The sequence below is a fragment of the Desmodus rotundus genome, chromosome 1, assembly GCF_022682495.2.
Source record: "Desmodus rotundus isolate HL8 chromosome 1, HLdesRot8A.1, whole genome shotgun sequence".
Taxonomy (NCBI): Eukaryota; Metazoa; Chordata; class Mammalia; order Chiroptera; family Phyllostomidae; genus Desmodus; species Desmodus rotundus.
In genome coordinates, this window is record NC_071387.1 from 97,347,122 (window position 1) to 97,365,982 (window position 18,861).

Sequence of the window (18,861 nt, forward strand, 5' to 3'; positions counted from 1 at the left end):
GATACACTAATTAAAATAAAGAACAACTTACAGGGAAACAACAGTAGAGTGTATGAAGCCAAGGATTAAGTCGATGATGTGGAACATAAGGAACCAAAAAACAGCCAATCAGAACAACAAGAAGAAAAAAGAATCCAAAAATATGAGGAAAAGCAGCCTCTGGGACAACTTCAAGAGGTCCAACATTCACATCACAGGGGTGCCAGAAGGAGAAGAGAAAGAGCGAGACACTGGAAATCTATTTGAAAAAATAATGTAAGAAAACTTCCCTAATTTGGTGAAGGAAATAGACATGCAAGTCCAGGAAGCACAGAGTCCCAAAAAAGATGGATGCAAAGAAGCCCCCTCCAAGGCACACCATAAGTAAAATGCCAAAGGTTAAAGATAAAGAGAGAATCTTAAAAGCAGCAAGAGAAAAGCAGTTAGTTACATACAGGGGAGTTCCTATAAGACTTGTCAGCTGATTTCTCAAAAGAAGCTTTACAGGCTAGAAGGAATTGGCTAGAAATATTTAAAATCATGAAAAGCAGTGACTTACAGCTAAGATTGCCCTACCCAGCAAAGCTATCATTTAGAACCGCAGAGCAGATAAAGAACTTCCCAGACAAGAAAAAACTAAAGGAGTTCATCATCACCAAACCATTATCACATGAAATGTTAAAGGGACTTATGTAAGAAAAAGAAGAAAAGCAAAACTAGGAACATAAAATGGCAAAAATACATATCTATCAACAATTGAATCTAAAAAAAGAAACTAAACAAACAAGAAGAGCAAAGACAGGATCACAGATACGGAGAGTGTTTTGATGGTTGCCAGATGGGAAGGGGGTGTGGGGAATGGGTGAAGAGGTAAGAAGATTAAGAAATACAAATAAGGCCCTGGCTGGTGTGGCTCAGTGGATTGAGCACCGACCTGTGAACCAAAGGATCACTAGTTTGATTCCCAGTCTGGGCACATGCCTGGGTTGCTGGCCAGGTCCCTGGTGGGGGCCACACGAGAGGCAACCACACATTGATGTTTCTCTCCCTTTCTTTCTCCTCTCTGTAAAAATAAATATTTTTTTTAAAAGAAGTACAAATAGGCAGTTACAGAATAGCCATGGGGATGTACAGTACAGCATAGGAAATGGAGTACCTAAAGAACTTACATACATGACCCATGGACATGAACAATGGTGTGGGGACTGCCTGAGGGTGTGGGGGGTGCTTGGTGGAGGGGGGCAAAGGAAGAAAAATCAGGACAACTGTAATAGCATAATCAATAAGGTATTTTTTTTAAATGTCTAGGAAGATGAACATCCAATTGACAACTGGTTATTTCCAGGGAGGAGAATGAGATTGAGATTGGGGTAAATTTGAAGGGAAATTTTTATTTAACACACAAACTAGAAATTTTAAAAATAATGACAATGAACTCAAACTGTTCCATAATTTAATTTTTCTAATATAAGAATAATTGAAGGTCTAGACCTCTGTGATAAAGAATAAACTAATGATACATTTTAAAATGGGGATAAATCTCAGAGATACGTTTAAGAAAAAAACAAAGAGACAAAAAAAGTACTTACTCTGTGAATCCTAATCTTGAAATATATGTAGTTGCATTTAAAAAAAAGCAAGAAGAAAATATCAAAACAAGGGACAGTGATTATCTAGGTGGTAGGATAACAACTAATTTTTGCACCTTCCTGTAGGTTCTAATTCTCTACAGTCTGCGTGCACTAGTTCTGAAATCAGAAAGAAATGAAAAATGCCGGAGGCTGTCTCCATTGAGCTGGGCGCCTCCCGCCTCCCCCAGCTACCGAGGCCGAGGGGGCACTGGCGGGGGTGGGGGGGACAGGCCCCAGGGCCAGCACTGGATGTATAATAACGGCACGCACTTAAACAGCACCTACACTTCCTATGTGTCACTCTTTAATTATCTCAACAACCCAGTAAAGATGTACTAGATTTTCAGCTCCACTCTGCAGACAAAACGGAGGCACAGAGAGGTTTTGTAAGTTGCCAAAGACCACAGAGCTATTAAGTGGTAGAGCCAGGATGCAACCCACCCAAGCCATCTGACCTAGACGGACCCCCTCCCTGCCCTTGACCGGTCTTGCCATCCTGTCTCCCAAGGGCGAAGCCTTCTCCCAGGGTTATTTTTTGAAAGAGTTTAGATTTCCTTTTTTTTTTTTTTTTTTTTTTAAGGCATCAAACTAGTCGTCCTGGGGGAATAACATCAGAACTTATTGCAGTTCCTTACACTTTCTTCACAGTTCTATTTTTCTGAATTACATAATGGAGGGTGGGGAAGGGTCCGTAGTCTGGTCAGTGGCCTCTAATCAGAATCCAGCCAGCAGGGACTGCATTTAGCGGGCGCAGGGGACTATGAAACTGTCTTACCTTCTCAGGTGAGGACACTGAGGCTATCATTTATCTGGCAGCTGTTGCCCCCGCCTCCCAGTCACCTGCCCAGTCCTGTGTCCCAGGAATATGGGGGGACCCGGCAAGCCCTGAACCAGTAGAAGCAGGAAAGTGGCCTGTATGAGAACCCACCGAGTCCCGAGCAGTACTGAGCATCACGTTTATCTCCCCAACTTCACTAAGTCCTCAGACACCTGGGGAGGGAAGGCCGATGACACTCATCTCACAGGTGAAGAAACTGAGCCTGGGAATGGTTGGGTACAGGCCTGAGGTCCCCCAGCGGCCTCCCAAAGCAAGCCAACCTCTCGCCACTTGGCACCAATGCACAGAACACGGAGTTTTGGCTCAGCAGCCCACACCGGCTGTGTTAACTGGGGCAGGCAGCCTCACTGCTGAGCCAAGGGTTCCTCACCTGCAAGATGAGGATAATATTCCTCACCTCACAGGGCCCTGTGAAGAGGGACGGCGAAGCGCTTTTTAACAACTGGGCTGCCTCTCAGTGTCACCACTCCCGCTACAAAGGGGCAGGGTGGTGGACAGCTGCTATTTTTGTCTGCCCACAGCCGTGCCCCGCTTCTTCTGGTAAGGGGATCCTGGTGGTCCTTTGGGAGAAAACCTCTTCCTCACCACGTGACTAACTCGGGGTTCCCAACCCAGCCTGGTCTCCAGGGTAGATGAATCTCCATCTGGACACTCGGCTGACCCTGTGGGAAGGAGCCGCCCAAGCGTGCGGGAGCTGCTGAGAGGATTATAGTGACAGGAAGGAGAAGACAAGGAAGCAGTGCCTATCGCCTCTTCGGGGCTGACTACACGTCAGACACTGTTCGGGGCAGCCCTGAGGACCCAATGAGGCAGGTGTCATTATCACCCCCATTCTACAGATGCAGAAACTGAGGCTCAGAAGCAGTTAAGTACTTGGGTAACTGATGAGCGAGGATTCAGCCCCAGGCCGTCTGGCTCCAGAGCCTGTGCTGTCTCCCATTTGCTATCTGGCCTCCCTGCAGCAAGCCTGGAGCTGCTGGCGGCCAGCTTACACCAAGAAAGCCCAGCCTGCCGGAGAGCGGCCCCATCCCAGAACGTGGAGTGGAGGGCACGAAGTCAGAGTGCCTGGATCCTGCCACGCCTACTGTGGGCCACCGCTGAACTTTTCAGCCAGAGGAGGCAACAAATTCCCATTTTCGCTGCAGCCGGTTCGAGGAGAGCTTTTGTCACTTGAACAGTCTGAGAGACATGGCTTCTGGGTCCTAATGAAGTTGAAGTCACAGAGCCGTTCTCTTGTCAGACATGGGGACCACAGAAGTAACGGAGGCCCAGAGCGGGGAGCAGGAGTGTGCCCACGGTCAGCAGTGGTCACTCAGGACTGTAACTCTCATGGCCCTGGCCCGGCTCCAGCAGAGGTGTCCCCAGCCTGAGGGACAGCCCTCACGGCCCATTTTCAACCAGGAGACACAACCTTCAGGAGTAATTTGCAGAAACCTCCTTTTCTTAGATAACACCGTTCTCTTTTCCAATGCTAGTCTGTATTCTATACCGTGATTTGGGGGGTGGGAAGGAAAAGGGAGACACTTGCAATGCAACTGCCTGCCTGAGATTTGAAGATTTAGGAAACCTTGATGATGCTGGTTGACGGCACTTGGCTGAGCGAAAACAGACTCAGGAAGGAAAAGCTGTCAAAATGATCTCTTTCTGGTCCCAAACTGCAGCTCTCTGATGGGGCTTTCTCCTCGAGTTTAATCTTATGCTGGAAGCTAAACTGATGCGATGATGCGAGGAAGGTTTCAGACGTGTCTATCTCCTTCCTGGCATTTTAGCAGATACTGATTCTCTTTGGGTTTTGTGGCTCAAGTCTTGGCCCTGCTGTCGTGCAGCTCCCGTTACAGGTGTATGTGTGCACACGTTTCCTGCAGCGCCCCGCCTGCTGGCAGGGGTCTCAGAGTAGGCTGGTGACTCGGGGGCAAGTCACCCTGTTGGGAGGGCTTACGTCCTGCTTCATCGCACTGAAAGGCAGGAACACCAGTCCAGTTCACGTCCCACTTTTTCTTAGTAATACTTCTCGTCCACCTCTGAATCTGAAGAGATTAGCTTTTTAAACAGGCTATAATAAACCTGCCAGTTCTAAATGACAGTATTCAACATTTATTGAGCACCTAGTATGTGCCATCACTGTACTAAGCACTTCACGCATATCAACTTGCGGAGTCCTTGCCACAAGCGTGTGATGCGGTTTCTCTACCATCGCTACTCTTTACAAGAGGAAGACGAGTCTCGGACAGTACGGTAACTCTCCTGAGTGAGGACACTAGTGTAAGAAACCAGGCTGTTTGGTTCCAGGGTCCACAGGCTCAAATACTTGGCAACACAGCCTCTAACCCTGCCCTGTGCCTTACCCACCCTACAGCAATCAGCAATCGGTTGTCAATGTTTCCAGGGCCCCCATGCTCCAAGTTCCCAAAGCTACAGAGACCAAGACCTTGAGAGGCAGAAAGACTGACAAGAACTTTACAACCAGGAATGCATTTGGCAGTTGGATGTAAAATGGATTTAATTCTTCTCTGCCCAGAAATGTGAACTAAAAGACTTCATTCCAGGAAAAGTTCAGATGTGGAATGTCAGCCCCATATCAGGCAGGTTCTTGCAATGTAGCACGATCAGTTTACATCACACCTCCTCTCTTCCTCTCTTTCTTTTTTTTAAATTTCTAAACAGAGCAGCAGAGATCTTTAAAGGCGAAAGGGGCAGCCCCGGCTTCCCCAGAGCACTGAAGTTACAGGAACGCTGAGGGCTGGCGCAAGCAAAGGGCAGGGTTTGCTGCTTGCCTGCTAGTGGAGCCTGACACGGGAAGTCGCCCTCCCCGGCCCTTGCAGCTAGCCAAGCGCTCAGAGCCAAGGGCCCACGAGAGACGGCTTTCAGAAACCAGGGTGCTGGACGTGCCCCAAGTCCTTCTCCGGACAGTGCCCTGCTGCCACTCCCCGCTCAGAAGAGTGGACTAGGGAACGACAAGTTGCCCAACGAGTGGCTCTGGTGTGTGTACCTCAGCCAAGGGCGGCCACACTTGAATCTGGCCAGCATTCTACAAGGTGGCCCGGGGCAAAAAGCTCTGCTCTTCTCATGCACTACTACGAGACAAAGTAGAAGCATCAATATTTTAAAAAGCACACGCCCTTTGACCCCTCAACTCCACTTTTAAGACTTAAGCTTTGACTCGTCCTGCACATGTGCACAGAGATGTCTGCTCTGGGAGAGTCCTTACATCTGAGACCACGACAGCCTAGACGGACATCAGCCGGGGACAAGATGCATTCGGGGAATCCTTCATATGCAATTACTTAGCAACGAAATTGGATCGGAAATGTAGAGTCTTTATTTCTCCCAGTTTGTATGGGAGATATATTAGTGTACTCAATTACAGAATGCTGTCCCAGGTCATACTGGGATGATACCACTTTATAACTTTATTTTTTAAAGATTTTATTTATTTAGTTTTAGGGAGAAGGGAAGGGAGGGAGAAAGAGAGGGAGACGAACATCAGTGTGTGGTTGCCTCTCATGTGTCCCCCACTGGGGACCTGGCCTGCAACCCAGGCATGTGCCCTGACTGGGAATCGAACCGGTGACCCTTTGCTTCACAGGCCTGTGCTCAATCCACTGAGCCACACCAGCCAGGGCCCACTTTATAACTTCTAAATAAAGGAAACACATTTGGCCCCAGAGGTTTCAGATAAAGGACTGTGCTCCTGAGCATTCACAACAGAGCACCGTGCAGCCACAGGGAAGAACAAACGCGGTCTGGGCGTACGTCCTGCCGTGGAGCGCCCTCCCACACGCGCTGCCACGTGGAAACACGGTCCAGGAACAAACGATGTGTGCGGTGTGCTGTCACTGTGCTAGAAGGGGGGGGGCAGAGAGAGACAGCTGAGCTCTGCATGGAATGGCTTTGGGAAGACACACAAGAAGTTGGTTGCAGCAGTTGCCTATTGGGAGGGAAGCTGGGGGCACTGATGTCAGGAGCCTCTAAATGCCCTTCAGTACTGATTGGCCAGATTGATCGCACTCTCGCTCCGGCCTCTGAACTGGGAGAAGGAATAACTCGCAGAGAGGTGTGCCAGGACAGCGACTCGGTGCAGAGACCAGAGGGGAGGGGACACATGTCCATGCTGGCACACGGCCAAGGATGTCCGCCCGGGTGACCCCATCCCTGGGTCCTGGACTCCCTCCTCTGCCGTCTTCCCCTGAGATCCCAATCTCTTACTTTGCTTGGCAAAGATGAAAGGAGTCTCTGCTTAGGGGCAGGAGTGTTTGTGAGTGTGTGCTCGTGGCTGTGTGTGCATGCAACAGGAACCCTCAATCTCTTGTAGGTGGTTGAGGTAAATGACTTCTGCAGCTCTTCACAAAGTGAGCCCAGTAGATGAGTGTGCTGTCAAGAGCTTTTTCCCGTCTCCAATCAGCTATAAAAGAGGGCAGTTCATTATCCCTGGGGCTCTGAGAGTGATTTACAGTGGAGGCCCCGCAGCTGGCCTGCCTGAGCCCCACCTGCCTGGAGCACACGGCTAGGAGCCTGGGAGGCTGGGATCAGCCTGAAATCCAGCTGGAGCAAGAGAGGCCCCTCAGTGAGAAGTGCAGTTGTGCTGGCTCCTCTGTCCGAGGGCGTGCTCCCTGTGTTAAACAGCAGACACTCTAAGGAATGACTAAAATGATGTAAAAACTAACATTTATGGAATGCTTACTGTGGGTCAGACACTGCGCTGGGTGCTTCAGAACATTGCTGCCTTTACTCCGTAAACCCAGACGTCAAAGCGGGTATCATCAAATGAGATGAGGGTGTCAAGAGACTCGTCCAAAGTCACATGACCGGGACTTGCTGCAGAGGCCGGTGGTGGGCCTCCGTGCTGCAGGAGGACACGCTGCCAGCACCACACCCGTGAGCCCCACAGTGACACTGGGCCCCAGGGGAGAGATGAATAAAGCTTTCTTTCTCCCCTGTGGTTTCCCTTTTTTTTAAACACTGTCTGATAAATTTACTTACTAACGATTTTTGAGTAAACTACAATGACCACAATTTCAAAATCATTAATAATTCATGACTAAGAGCCAAAAACACTATATAATCTCCACAGGCAGGAACCATGAATACTTGTTTGAGATGAGGCTGAGAATATTTTTACCAGCTGCATGGAAAGTATCTACCGAATTGAAGCCAACCAACAAAGATCCATTTTTTAGAAATGATTATAAGGCATCCAAAGCCTCCGTTCAAGATGCCTCTTCCAGGAAGTCTTCCTTGCCTCCTCTAGCACCCCTCCGGGGCTTTTTCTGGGTCTTCTCTATGCTGTTTGTCATTCTTTCCTTTGACTTGTGCCTGTCTGTGTCTGTGAGGGGGCTCGGAGGGCTTGAGAACAGGAGTCCTCCAGCCGGGCAGGCATGTGGGGCATAGGGAAGCCCGCGGGCTGAGAGCAGGGGTTAGTTACCACCTGTAAGCCACGGCTTCTCATCCGTGGCTGCACACTGTATCCACTTGGGGGAATTAAAAAGCTCTGGTGCCTGGGTCACAGAGATTCTGATTTAACTGGTTTGGAAAAAGGACTGGATGTCAGACTATTTTATTTATTTTGTTTTTAGAGAAAAGGGAAGGGAGGGAGAGAAACATCAATGCGTGGTTGTCTCCCATGTGCCCCCAGCTGGGGACCTGGCCTGCAACCGAGGCATGTGCCCTGACTGGGAATCAAACCAGCGATCCTCTGGTTTGTAGGCTGGCGCTCAACCCACTGAGCCACGCCAGCCAGGGCCGGATAGCAGGGTATTTTAAAAGCTCCCAGGTGATTCTAATGTACAGCAGTGTTTGTGAACCACTGCCATTAAGCGCTCAGCACAGGGCCTGGCCCAATGCAGTTGCTGACCCCTGTTTGCTATCAGGTGGGGGCAGGGACAGCAGACTGGAGGGTTCCATTGAAATATTCCATTGAAAGCCATTGCCCATTGCTGCCTAACAGGAATAAGGACTCCATTGTTGTCATCCTCCATCTTTCCAAAGAAGCCAGAAGCCTGTATTTTTATGTAAAATCTCCAATTTTTAAATGTTGCCTTGGCTGGTGTGGATTGAGTACAGGCCTACAAACCGAAAGGGTGCCCATTTGATTCGAGTCAGGACACACGCCTGGGTGGCAGGCCAGGTCCCCAGGTGGGGGCGTGTGAGAGGCAACCGATTGATGTGTCTCTCGCACATCAATGTTTCTCTGCCTCTTTCTCCCTCCCTTCCCCTCTCTCTGAAAATAAATACATAAAAATAAATAAAATAAAATAAATGTGGATACCTAATGCTAAATAATTGTAACAGAATATGGGCAAAATAAAACACATCTTTGGGCTGAATTGGGCCTGGCAAGTTCATTGAGAATAGCTGCCCATCCTCCCTTGGCCATGCTGGCCCACGCCCACTCAGAGAAGTGCCCAATCCCCACCCAGGATGGAAGCCATACGCTCACCAGAGAAAGTGTGAGCTGGCCCGTATAACCTCACCACCCAAGGAACACGACCTGTCCCTTCCACTTGTTCTACCCAACGTGTCTTTTTCGTGCCTTTCATGGGGCCCTAGCTTGAACTATACCTGGCATCCTGTGAAAGGCACAAAGCATCAGGAAGTGCAGATCTCACAAACCGGGGAGGGGAGAATGCAGAAAGAGGAGGTGGATGAGAAAGGCATGTTATAACGCATCGGGATGAACATCCTTGAAGCTTATTATTAAGTGCTTTCTCTTGTTTTTCTAACCAAGCAAAAGCCCTTTGAGAGTCGGCACCTTCTTTTTCAGAGGGCCTGAAACCATCTTAAATATCTTTCAGGATTAAAGGTGGATACTGTGATAAACAACCCCATCCTCTGTTTTCTCTCATTTCAAGCACTTTTCAGGAGTGTGATCTGAAATGCTCTCGGGCAACTCACCTGATGGGAGCAGCCGGGAGAGTGGCAATTAGGGGAGTTCTGTTGCCAAGGAGAGAGAAGGGGAAGGGAAAGAGTACTTCTACCAGTTAAACCTGCTGCCCTGCTTAGTGTTTCCCCGGCTACCTTCTTAATGTGGATAAATGGGATGCTGTTGTTCTGTAACCTAAGACCTCAGTTAGGTTTAAAGGCTCCTGGCGTAGGGGGGTTGGTCCCTATCCTTGCTCACTTCACTGAGGGAGACCAGGTGCCTGCAGGCCTGTGCTCACTCCTATGCTGGCTCCTGCACCCTCAGGCCTCCAGGACTCTGTAGGAGACAGGCACACCTGCACCTGCTTCCAGAAAATTCTCCGTACCAGAAAGGAGTAGGAGAATCCAGCTTGTTCAGCTTCTAGATCACCCACTGGGGCTGATATTTAGATCTTTCCAACAGCATCAAACTTCCCGAGTTATCTCCCAGCCATCATCTCAGGTAGGCTAATTGGATACGAAAACCCACACTGGCTACTCTGGCTACATCTGAGAAAAGAAACAGTAGGAGAGAGGATGAAAGGCATAACAAAGTAGATGGGGGGGACCCTTTGCAGTCCAAACCCGGGCTGCCTCCTCAGAGCTCACGGAAAGCAAAGGCCAAGCCTTGCCGTTTCTGAGCCCCTGGACCCAGCTGAGCCTGAGAAATCCCATTTCCTCATTAGAATTGTGTCATTTCGCAATCAAGAATATTAGTGTACAAGTGTTGGTGAATCTCAGGATTGGTTGATATTTATGATGAGCTATATACCTTCAAACCCCTGCACCCATGAGACTCAAATTTAAACTCCCCTGAGTCTGAGTCCTCCCTGCAATAGCCCGTGAGTCCCTGCACCACTTCTCACCTCCGGCTCAATGGTCTTACAACTTTCCTGTTCAGTCTCTATGACTTCGACAGGCCATTTATTTGGCCTGAAAAACTCCCACCCATTGAGGAGGCAGCCCATACATCAGCCTTGCTGCACAGCCCTTCTTGGCAATCACTGGAGCAGTTAGGTGACCCCTTTTCCGTATTGAAATCCTGCTATTTTGCCCTCCTCTCACTATATGGGCCTCGCTCACACCGCATTGTAATGATCTGTTGCACAGCACTTCCAACCACGCTGAGCACACCCTGACGTCAAGAACGGTCCCACCCATGCCTTAGTCCCAGCCCTGGCGCCTGGCACACAGCAGATGGGTTCAGAGTGGTGGGTGGGTTTCAAGAATAGCCACAGTATTTTGTAGATTTCCCATGAAGAAGCGAGACCTAGTTCCCCACTCCTTGAATCTGGGCTGATCTTGTGACTTGCTTTGAAAAACAGGAAGTGGCAGAAGTGACACCATGCTAGTTCTGAGCCTAGGACTCAAGAGTGCAGCTTCCACTCCCAAACTGTTGAAGCCTTGAACCTCCAGGTGGGTGGCTTGCTGGAGGATGAGAGAACACTGGGGGAGAACTAAAGCATTCTGATGCTCAGGCAGCCCCTAGGCGACAGCAATTAACTACAAATGCCTAAGTGAGCCCACCTGCGGTCAGTAGAGCCTGGCCCATCAGCAAACCTGCCCAGGTAAGCCTAGCCCCAACTGCGGACCCACAGAATTGTGAACTAAATGCGTAATTGCTTTAAGTCACTAAAATTTGGGGTGATTTGTTACACAGACAAAGCTAACTGATACATTCAGCAAGAAATCTTTGCTATAAGTGACACTGGTTGATAACCCTAGTTGCCAGCTATCATTTAGTCAGGGGTTCCAGCTTGGGACTCAGAGAGGAGATCCAAGAATACTTAATCACCAGCCTGCTCCTTCAGGTCCCTTCAAAGAGCTGCCTCCCACCAGTCCTTGCCAGTGACACATTTACCTCCTTTTTCTCCCGTGAGCAGGACCGGCTTCTCTCAGCCTTTCGCAGAGTCTGACCTGCAGCAGTTCAAAAGCAGAACCAGAGATTAAGGCTGTTTTAAAACAGCTAGTTTTCACCACAAAAGCTTTTTATTTGCAAACTGGATAGACGGGACCAATCATAATCAAATGATTTTAAGGAAATGCAGCCATTATTATAATAGGAAGATGGTTTACTCTGAAAATACACCAACGGCAAGGAAACGGCAATTCACACACGTTATCTGACTGGAATGAACAGAGCCTCCGCTCTTTAATCTGGAACATTGTCTGGGCTCCGCGAGGGCCGTCAGACTCATTTTCCCAGTCAAATGGCATTTTTATTCAATTGTTTGTATTATACAAAATGCATTCCACCGTGTGCATACACATAACCTTTGATGAGTGCGTCCCAATGCGCTGCACCAGACCCCCAAGGTCGGACACACAGGTGACTGTACAGATGTGAATTAGCAGGAATCGCCCACATTTCACGTAACAGGCAATTTCGGGGAGAATGGTTGCTTTCCTCAGAAAACTGGCACACTGACACTTGAAGGCACGCATAAATCCAACAGACCAACATCAGAGTGTTTAAATATGCTGTTCCAAATGCAGTTTTCAGGACTTTTATGGCAGCGTCCTTTATAAAAGAACACCTTGATGAAAAATTAATGGATTGCCTTGGTTTTGAGGTAGAAAATAAGAGTCACCGCACATTGTCAAGGCAACTCCCAAACTGCCCAGCTTCACTCTCGAGTGGCTGTTTGTGACAACGTCACAACCACATGTCCCGTGAGCCAAGAGTTCTCAGGAGGCAGGAGTGAAAAGGCTGCACGATGACTGAGAGGCGAGAGATGGGAACTGAGTCTCGGAGGAAGGACTTGTCTTTGGACATGGTCCCTTTCAGGGGGCCTACATGGCGGGGGGGGGCCCACGGTGGGGGGGGGCCCAGCTGGCCATGAAGCACAAGTCAAGGGATGGTGCTCTTTCTAAGAAGGTGAGAGTAAGGGAAGAGCAAAGGCCCAAAAATTAACCTCTGGCCAAACTCTGGGGCCAATATATAAAAGGATTTAGAAAGAGACACCCAAAGAATTTACAGGAGACCTTGGATTACACGAGATCATAGTATGGCAGACATCTTTTGGGTTATCTGCTCAGCCATAATGACACCTAAACTGCCCCTTCCCTCTTCCTCTCCTCCTCATCCCCAGGTGGGACCCCGGACCCAGCTGCAGCCAGTCAGAATCCCAGCCTCAGGAACCTAAATCTGTTCTGAGACAGAGAGGGTAAGAGGGCCAGAGCAGGGCATCTCTGCGTGTGAGCTTTGCAGCTGTGAGCAGCCAGCCACCTGCCCCAGGGACAGACTAATAGAGAATGCCAAGACAGAAGGGACTTACCTGAAACTGACTGCATGCCTGCCTTTGTGTTCCACGCACATCCCCTAACGGGGGTGTCAAACTCATTTTCCCCGGGGGCCACATCAGCCTCGCGGTTGCCTTCAAAGAGCCGAAATAATTTTGGGACTGTGTAAATGTAACTGCTCCTTAACTGTTGAGTTGAAATTACATTCGGCCCTTTGAAGGCAACCGCACGGCTGATGTGGCCCCCAGTGAAAATGAGATTGACACCCCTGCCTTAGACTATTCTCTGTGTCTTTCTCTTTTCTTTTCTTTTTTTTCTTTCTTTCCTTTCCTTTCCTTTCCTTCCTTCCTTCCTTCCTTCCTTCCTTCCTTCCTTCCTTCCTTCCTCTCTCTCTCTCTTCCTTTCATGGGTTTTTTCTGCCTTAAGACAAAGAGCCTCGGAAGACGCAGCACTGCGGCGCGGGACGCCGGCAGCTGGGAGGCTGCACGCCGTGGGCACAGGGGCTACAGGAAAACTCTCTGCACTTCCTATGAGACTTTGCTAGGAACATAAAACTGCTGCAAAAAATAAAGTTTATTACATGTTTTTAGAAAAGCTCAGTGGATTGAGTGCTGGCCAAAAGGTCACTGATTTAATTCCTGACCAGGGCACATGCCGGGGTGCAGGCCAGGCCCCCAGCTGGGAGCTGCAAGAAGCAACCAATCGATGTGCCTCTCACACATTGGTGTTTCTCTGCCCCTCTTTCGCTCTCCCCCTCTCTCTAAATAAATAAATAAAATCTTTAAAAAGAAAAGAAAACAGGCCAGGATATAGGGATCAGGTGATCTGAGCCATTAGGGCCAGCTTTATCCCACCCTCCTGACCCCTGAGGCTCTGGGGCAGGGGCCAGGGTGGGCGGCTCCCCCAAACCCTCGTCTACACCTGCTCCAGCAGTCAGTGGAGGGGCAAACCAGGTAATGTAAATGCAATACAGAGCCAGGAGCTCGGGGATTGGCCTGGAGCTGGAACTGGCCAGAGTGGGCTGGAGGCCAGGGGACAGACAAGGATGTTTTTAGTAGCAGAAGTAGCTGTAAGAGAAGTATGATGCCAGCAGGGCCAAGTAGGGAGCAGGAGGGAAGCAGAGCTAGGCCAGCGTGAGCATGGCAGACTCCAGTCTTGCTGAGGCCCTTTCTGCACTGGCGGGGCACACACCAGGGATCTGGTCCGGGGGGCGGCGAACCAGTCATGGCACCCTGGAGAAGTCACGGGATCCAACAGGATCTCTCTGGACCATATTTACTTCCTTTAAAAAAAAGTACGAGGCTGAGTCACCTCCGGCTTTGCTTTTCATGTATAAAATTCTGCTATACCAATAAGGAACAGTTAAAAAAGAACATTAAGCTGGGCCATAAAAACAAAATAATATTAATACAAAAATCACAGACCTTAAAACTACTGAAATATGAAAGCAAATCTCTCTACTGGAGTAAATTAGAAGCTTCTTTATTCATTAAATTGGAAAATAATGCGCTTCTTTTCCAATGAAGATAATTCGCTCTAATTACACGCATGTGTTATCTAGTGCCCCGCCTTCACACCCCTGAGCCCTTCGCTCCTCCAGGTAGCTCCCCTCAGAGACGGCTGCTTCCTGCCCAGGATGGAAGGACCGGATTCTACCACATTTGTCTGCTGCACTTAGGTTCTCTGAGTGTCTTTCTACCTGTATCTTATTTTACTCTCACAACAATTTGGGGAGGGAAGTAGAAGAAGTAACATTAATATATATGCTGCTTGCAAAATTAAGGGGATGTCCCTGTGCGTCTTGCAAGGTGGCCTGCCAGATCCAGCCATGACACAGTAAGTAAGGCCAAATGTAAATGATACCTGTGTACCTCACTTTATAAAGCACATGTGCGCCTCAGGAAAAGATAAAAAGTGAATGCACTGCATTTTTTTAACTATAACATCACTCCCACTTATGATTTTGGAGAGATTTTATCTACACTTAGGATTTATTTTCAGTGGTGGCAAAGCTCTGACATTTAGTTTCACTTTGCTCTAGATGTAGATAATGATATTCATCGCTACCATTTAGAGGAGCGTCGTATCTTCCTTGGATGTTAGCTTCCGAAGTCATAGGCAAGGGAAAATCAACATCAAAATTACCCCTGAAAAGAAGCCTTAAACCTCCCGTAAAGTACAGTCTCCAGGACGCAACCTTTCACATCCAGCGCCGTAGACGAATACGCATGGATGTATTCGATGCACGTGGAAATGTACGACACGTAATTTAAAAATGCGTATGTAAAATATGATTTTATGGCATTTCTAATCGAACTATTCATATTGCAATTACTCCATTTTCCTCTTGGGGTTGGAGGAGAGCGGTGGGGGTGGGGGCAAGAGCGGAGCATGGAGCTCACGAAAGCTCAGTGCTTGGTTGCTGCAACTCCGCGGTACTGGACACCCAGTAGTGCCAGGTCTGTTTCCGCACAACGCTCCTTTAGACCAGGGGTCAGTGACCTCTTTCTGTACGGAGTCAGATAGTCAATACTTCTTACTTTACAGGCCATAAAGTCTCGGGTGCAACTACTCAACTCTGCCACCGAGGTAGGAAGGCGGCCATAGACACTATGTAAGCAAACGGAGGCAGCTGCGTTCCCATCAAACCTGACTCACAAAAAGAGGCAGCGGCCAGATCTGGCCCGCAGGCCGCAGTTTGTTGACTCTTGCTTCAGATGGACAGTAGGATTCCCACTCTACAAACCAATGACGAAATAAAAAACAAACTGAGGTGACTGAGCTGCTTGCTCAAGGTCACATGAATGTACCTTGTTAAACAGTAGGGCTCAGCGTGCCCCTCATCACCACCATCGCTATCACATCCTCAGCCTGAGCATCAGCACCGTCACTGTCACCACCACCATCACCATCATCACCGCTACCGTGTGAGCACCTTAATCAGGGCTTATTGTGTGCCCCGCATTGAGCTCCAGGCTGAGTACATAAATCAACTCGTTTACTCTTCACGGCTACCCTACGAAATAGGTAGTGTTATTATCCCGCTTATCAGAGGAGGGCACGGAACCCCACGGCGGTTACAAAATGTGTTCAGTATCACAGAGCTAGCGAGCAGAGGAGCCTTGATCTGAGCCTGGGCAGTCCGGTCCCAGGGCCTGCATGCCTGTCTACTGCGCTACACTGCACCGCAGCCGGATCTTTAAGGACAAGTGCAGAACGTGCTGGGGAGGAAGGCTGATTTAAGTAATTCCTCCTGTGACCCGGCGCTTTAATGTATTTTGCTCTCTTAAAGCAATTAATAAGAGGCTAAAGGAAGACGGAGCTCCCTACCTGCCATAGAAATGCCATAAAATGCCAAATGTGGAAAGGCAAACTTGGCAGTCAAAACTGGCTCCCTGCCCTGACTGGCGTGGCTCAGTGGGTTGGGCATCGTCCCACAAACCAAAAAGTCACCAGTTCGATTCCCAGTCAGGCCACATGCCTGGGCTGCAGGCCAGATCCCTGGTTGGGGGCGTGAGAGAGACAACCGATGGACGTTCCTCTCACCTCGATGTTCCTCTCCTCTTCTTCCTTCCCTTCCTCTTCTTCCTTCCCTTCCCCTTCCTCGAAAAAATAAATAAATAAAGTCTTTAAAAACAAATAAACTCACTCCCATCTACTCAGGTGAGATGCTCAGCCTTGGCAGGCAGGGCTGGGCTTTGGGGAATAAGGCACCAGTGGAGATCCTGCAGGCAAAGAGGGCCCCTGCAGGGACCTCCCCATCACAAAGGAACTTTGAACAAAGAATTCCTTTCTCCCCACTGAGTTACTGAAATAAGCTTATTTCTTCTGTTGTCCAAATATGAGGACTCACTTTGCTCATTTTACATATCTGTGCAATTTGACTTAAATGACAGAGGATATCCCACTGAGACACCACTTTCTCTCACCCATCTGTTCGGCAAAAACCCAGAGGTTTGACAGTATACTCTTGGCAAGAGGCGGGAAGAAGGCACTTTTGAGCCTTGTTGGGAGGAGAAGAAAATGATACAGCCCCTTTGGAGGATATTTTGGCAATATCCTCAAAAGTGCAAATGTAATTTCCCTTTTGAGCTAACACTATGCTAGGAATCTACCACGAAGAAATATCTCCACGACAGGAAAGAACGCGTGCACCAGGTATTCACTGCAATATAATCCACAATAGCAAGTATTAGAAATACCCGCAAGTCCAAGAGTAGGGACTGGCTGAATAAATACGGGGAATCTACACAACGCAATGGAATATTATGCAGTTAGAAGAAAGAACAGGTAAGCTCCTCATATATTTGGTAGGTGGCCACATGTTAAGTAAAAAAAATCAAGGGGTGGGAAGCATGCACAGTATCTAACTTTTCTCTAGGGAAGAGGGAAAATAAGAACGCACACTCGTATTGGTTTTATTGGGACAATGAGCCACCTGGAAGGCGCTTGCACAAGGCTGACTTCTCAATGTATATTTTTTATATTGTTTTTATTTTTGAATGATTATTTGGATCTATTTCCTATTCAAGAAACTAAAATAAGCTTACAGTACTAAATGTCCAAAAAGGCTGGTTCAAAATTTTTAAAGATATAATGAGAAGTGCTGTCGACCTCCGCATCTGAGGTCTGAAGGGGGTGGTCTACGGGACTAAAATGAATCAGCCCCCAAGAACCTTGGGACCCAACGCTTGCGGGAAGGAGAACACAGTATTTTCAGAAAACAAACTGCCTTCTTTTAAGAGATCAATTTGTAATGCATGAGAGATAAGAATGAAATGACAAAATGGTTTCTGGAAACAACAATTTCTTAGCTAACCCAATAGGTTATTGGTGACTTACTCATTTATCTGAGGGCGAAGTTTTTATGAAATGGCTGGACGGGATGAGAAGTGAAAAAGAAAAGGGAAAGGACACTCAAGACCTGTTCTAACGTGTTGTCTGGGAATCACGGTGTCCTAGAGCTTCCTAAGCACCTACTGCTGTAGGTTTGACAGCTCTTGGGATTCCCTGTCCTGTGCAACAACAAAACCACTTGGCTCAGAGAAGCCAAGTAATTTGCCTGAGGTCACAGAGCAAGGAAGGAGAACGGTTAGCAATGCGTCAGTCTGGCTGCTAACCCAGTGTTCACTATGCCCTGCCGCCTGCCGGCACACCCCCCTTCAATTCCAGGAGTGAGTGCACCCCAGCTCCACTGTCCGTACTACCCTCACCCCCACACGCCTTCAGCTCCATCCCAGCTTCCTGAGCCTTGATCCTGACTTCAGCTACGGCTTTTGCAAAGACAAGTGTGGAGGAGTAAAAGCGGGCAGGACGGCGACCGGGCAGCCTGGGGAGCACCTGCCTGGCCTACTAGGGAATCACTATTTGGCTCCAGCTGCAGGTTTCCATTCAGGAATGTGGGCTCAGTTTTGTTGAATTAGATTTTTCCAGAGAAATCCAGTTTTATAAGAAAGCTTCTAATTTTTATTATTTTTTTAAAAGATTTACTTATTTAGAGAGAGAGAGGAAGGGAGGGAGAAGAGGAGAGAAACACCAATGCATGAGAGATATATCAGTTGATTGCCTAACACACGCCCCCAACTGGGGACCTGGACCAAAAGCTAGATGTGTGCCCTGACTGGGAATTGAACCAGTGATCTCTAGGTTCGCAGACCGGTGTTCAATCCACTGAGCCACACCAGCCAGAGCAAGAGAAACTTCTAATTTTTAAATGCTGACAAGTAATTTAAAACAATTTTTCAAAGTTCTGTACAGCCCCAACAAAACAGGCCTCTAGTTTCCAACCTAAGAGGTAACTGGGCAGAAGACTGGAAAATGTCCGACTCTTTGCATTATTTCTTTTTTTCAAAATATTTTTATTTATTTAATTATTTTTAGAGAGAGGGGGAGGGAGGGAGAAAAAGATGGAGAGAAACATCCATGTGAAAGAGAAACAATCAGTTGCCACTCTTACATGCCCCAACCGGGGATCGAACCCACAACCCAGGTATGTGCCCTGACCAGGAGTCGAACCTGTGACTGTTCATTTTGTGGGACGAAGCCCAACCAACTAAGCCACACTGGTCAGGGCCGATTATTTCTTTGGCTCGATGTCATGGACCCTTTTATTGGGGTTGGGGAGGCCTCTTTAAAGAAATATAGTAACAGAAATCTATTAGACAAAGAGCACGATTGTTGGGAAGCCAGGTAAACATTGGCTCTAAGACACATTCTCCCCTTCAAATTCCCCACGTGCGCCTCCAGGCTGATTCTGGGCCTTTAAGTTACTTC

At 48.3% G+C, this 18,861-nt stretch overlaps 1 protein-coding gene across 8 annotated transcripts in view; it reads right to left on the minus strand.

The window, feature by feature from the left end:
• Nucleotides 1-18,861, minus strand: part of KATNIP (katanin interacting protein) — a 194,258-nt gene that overhangs the window by 164,384 nt on the left and 11,013 nt on the right. For 7 of the 8 annotated variants that reach the window (XM_045195336.2, XM_024560330.3, XM_045195335.2 and 4 more), the window contains exon 2: nt 11,207-11,262. The exons of the other annotated variant lie outside the window; for it this stretch is intronic. In XM_045195336.2, coding sequence (XP_045051271.2) covers nt 11,207-11,262 — 56 coding nt within the window. The remainder of the gene's footprint in view (nt 1-11,206; nt 11,263-18,861) is intronic. 8 annotated transcript variants of the gene reach the window in all.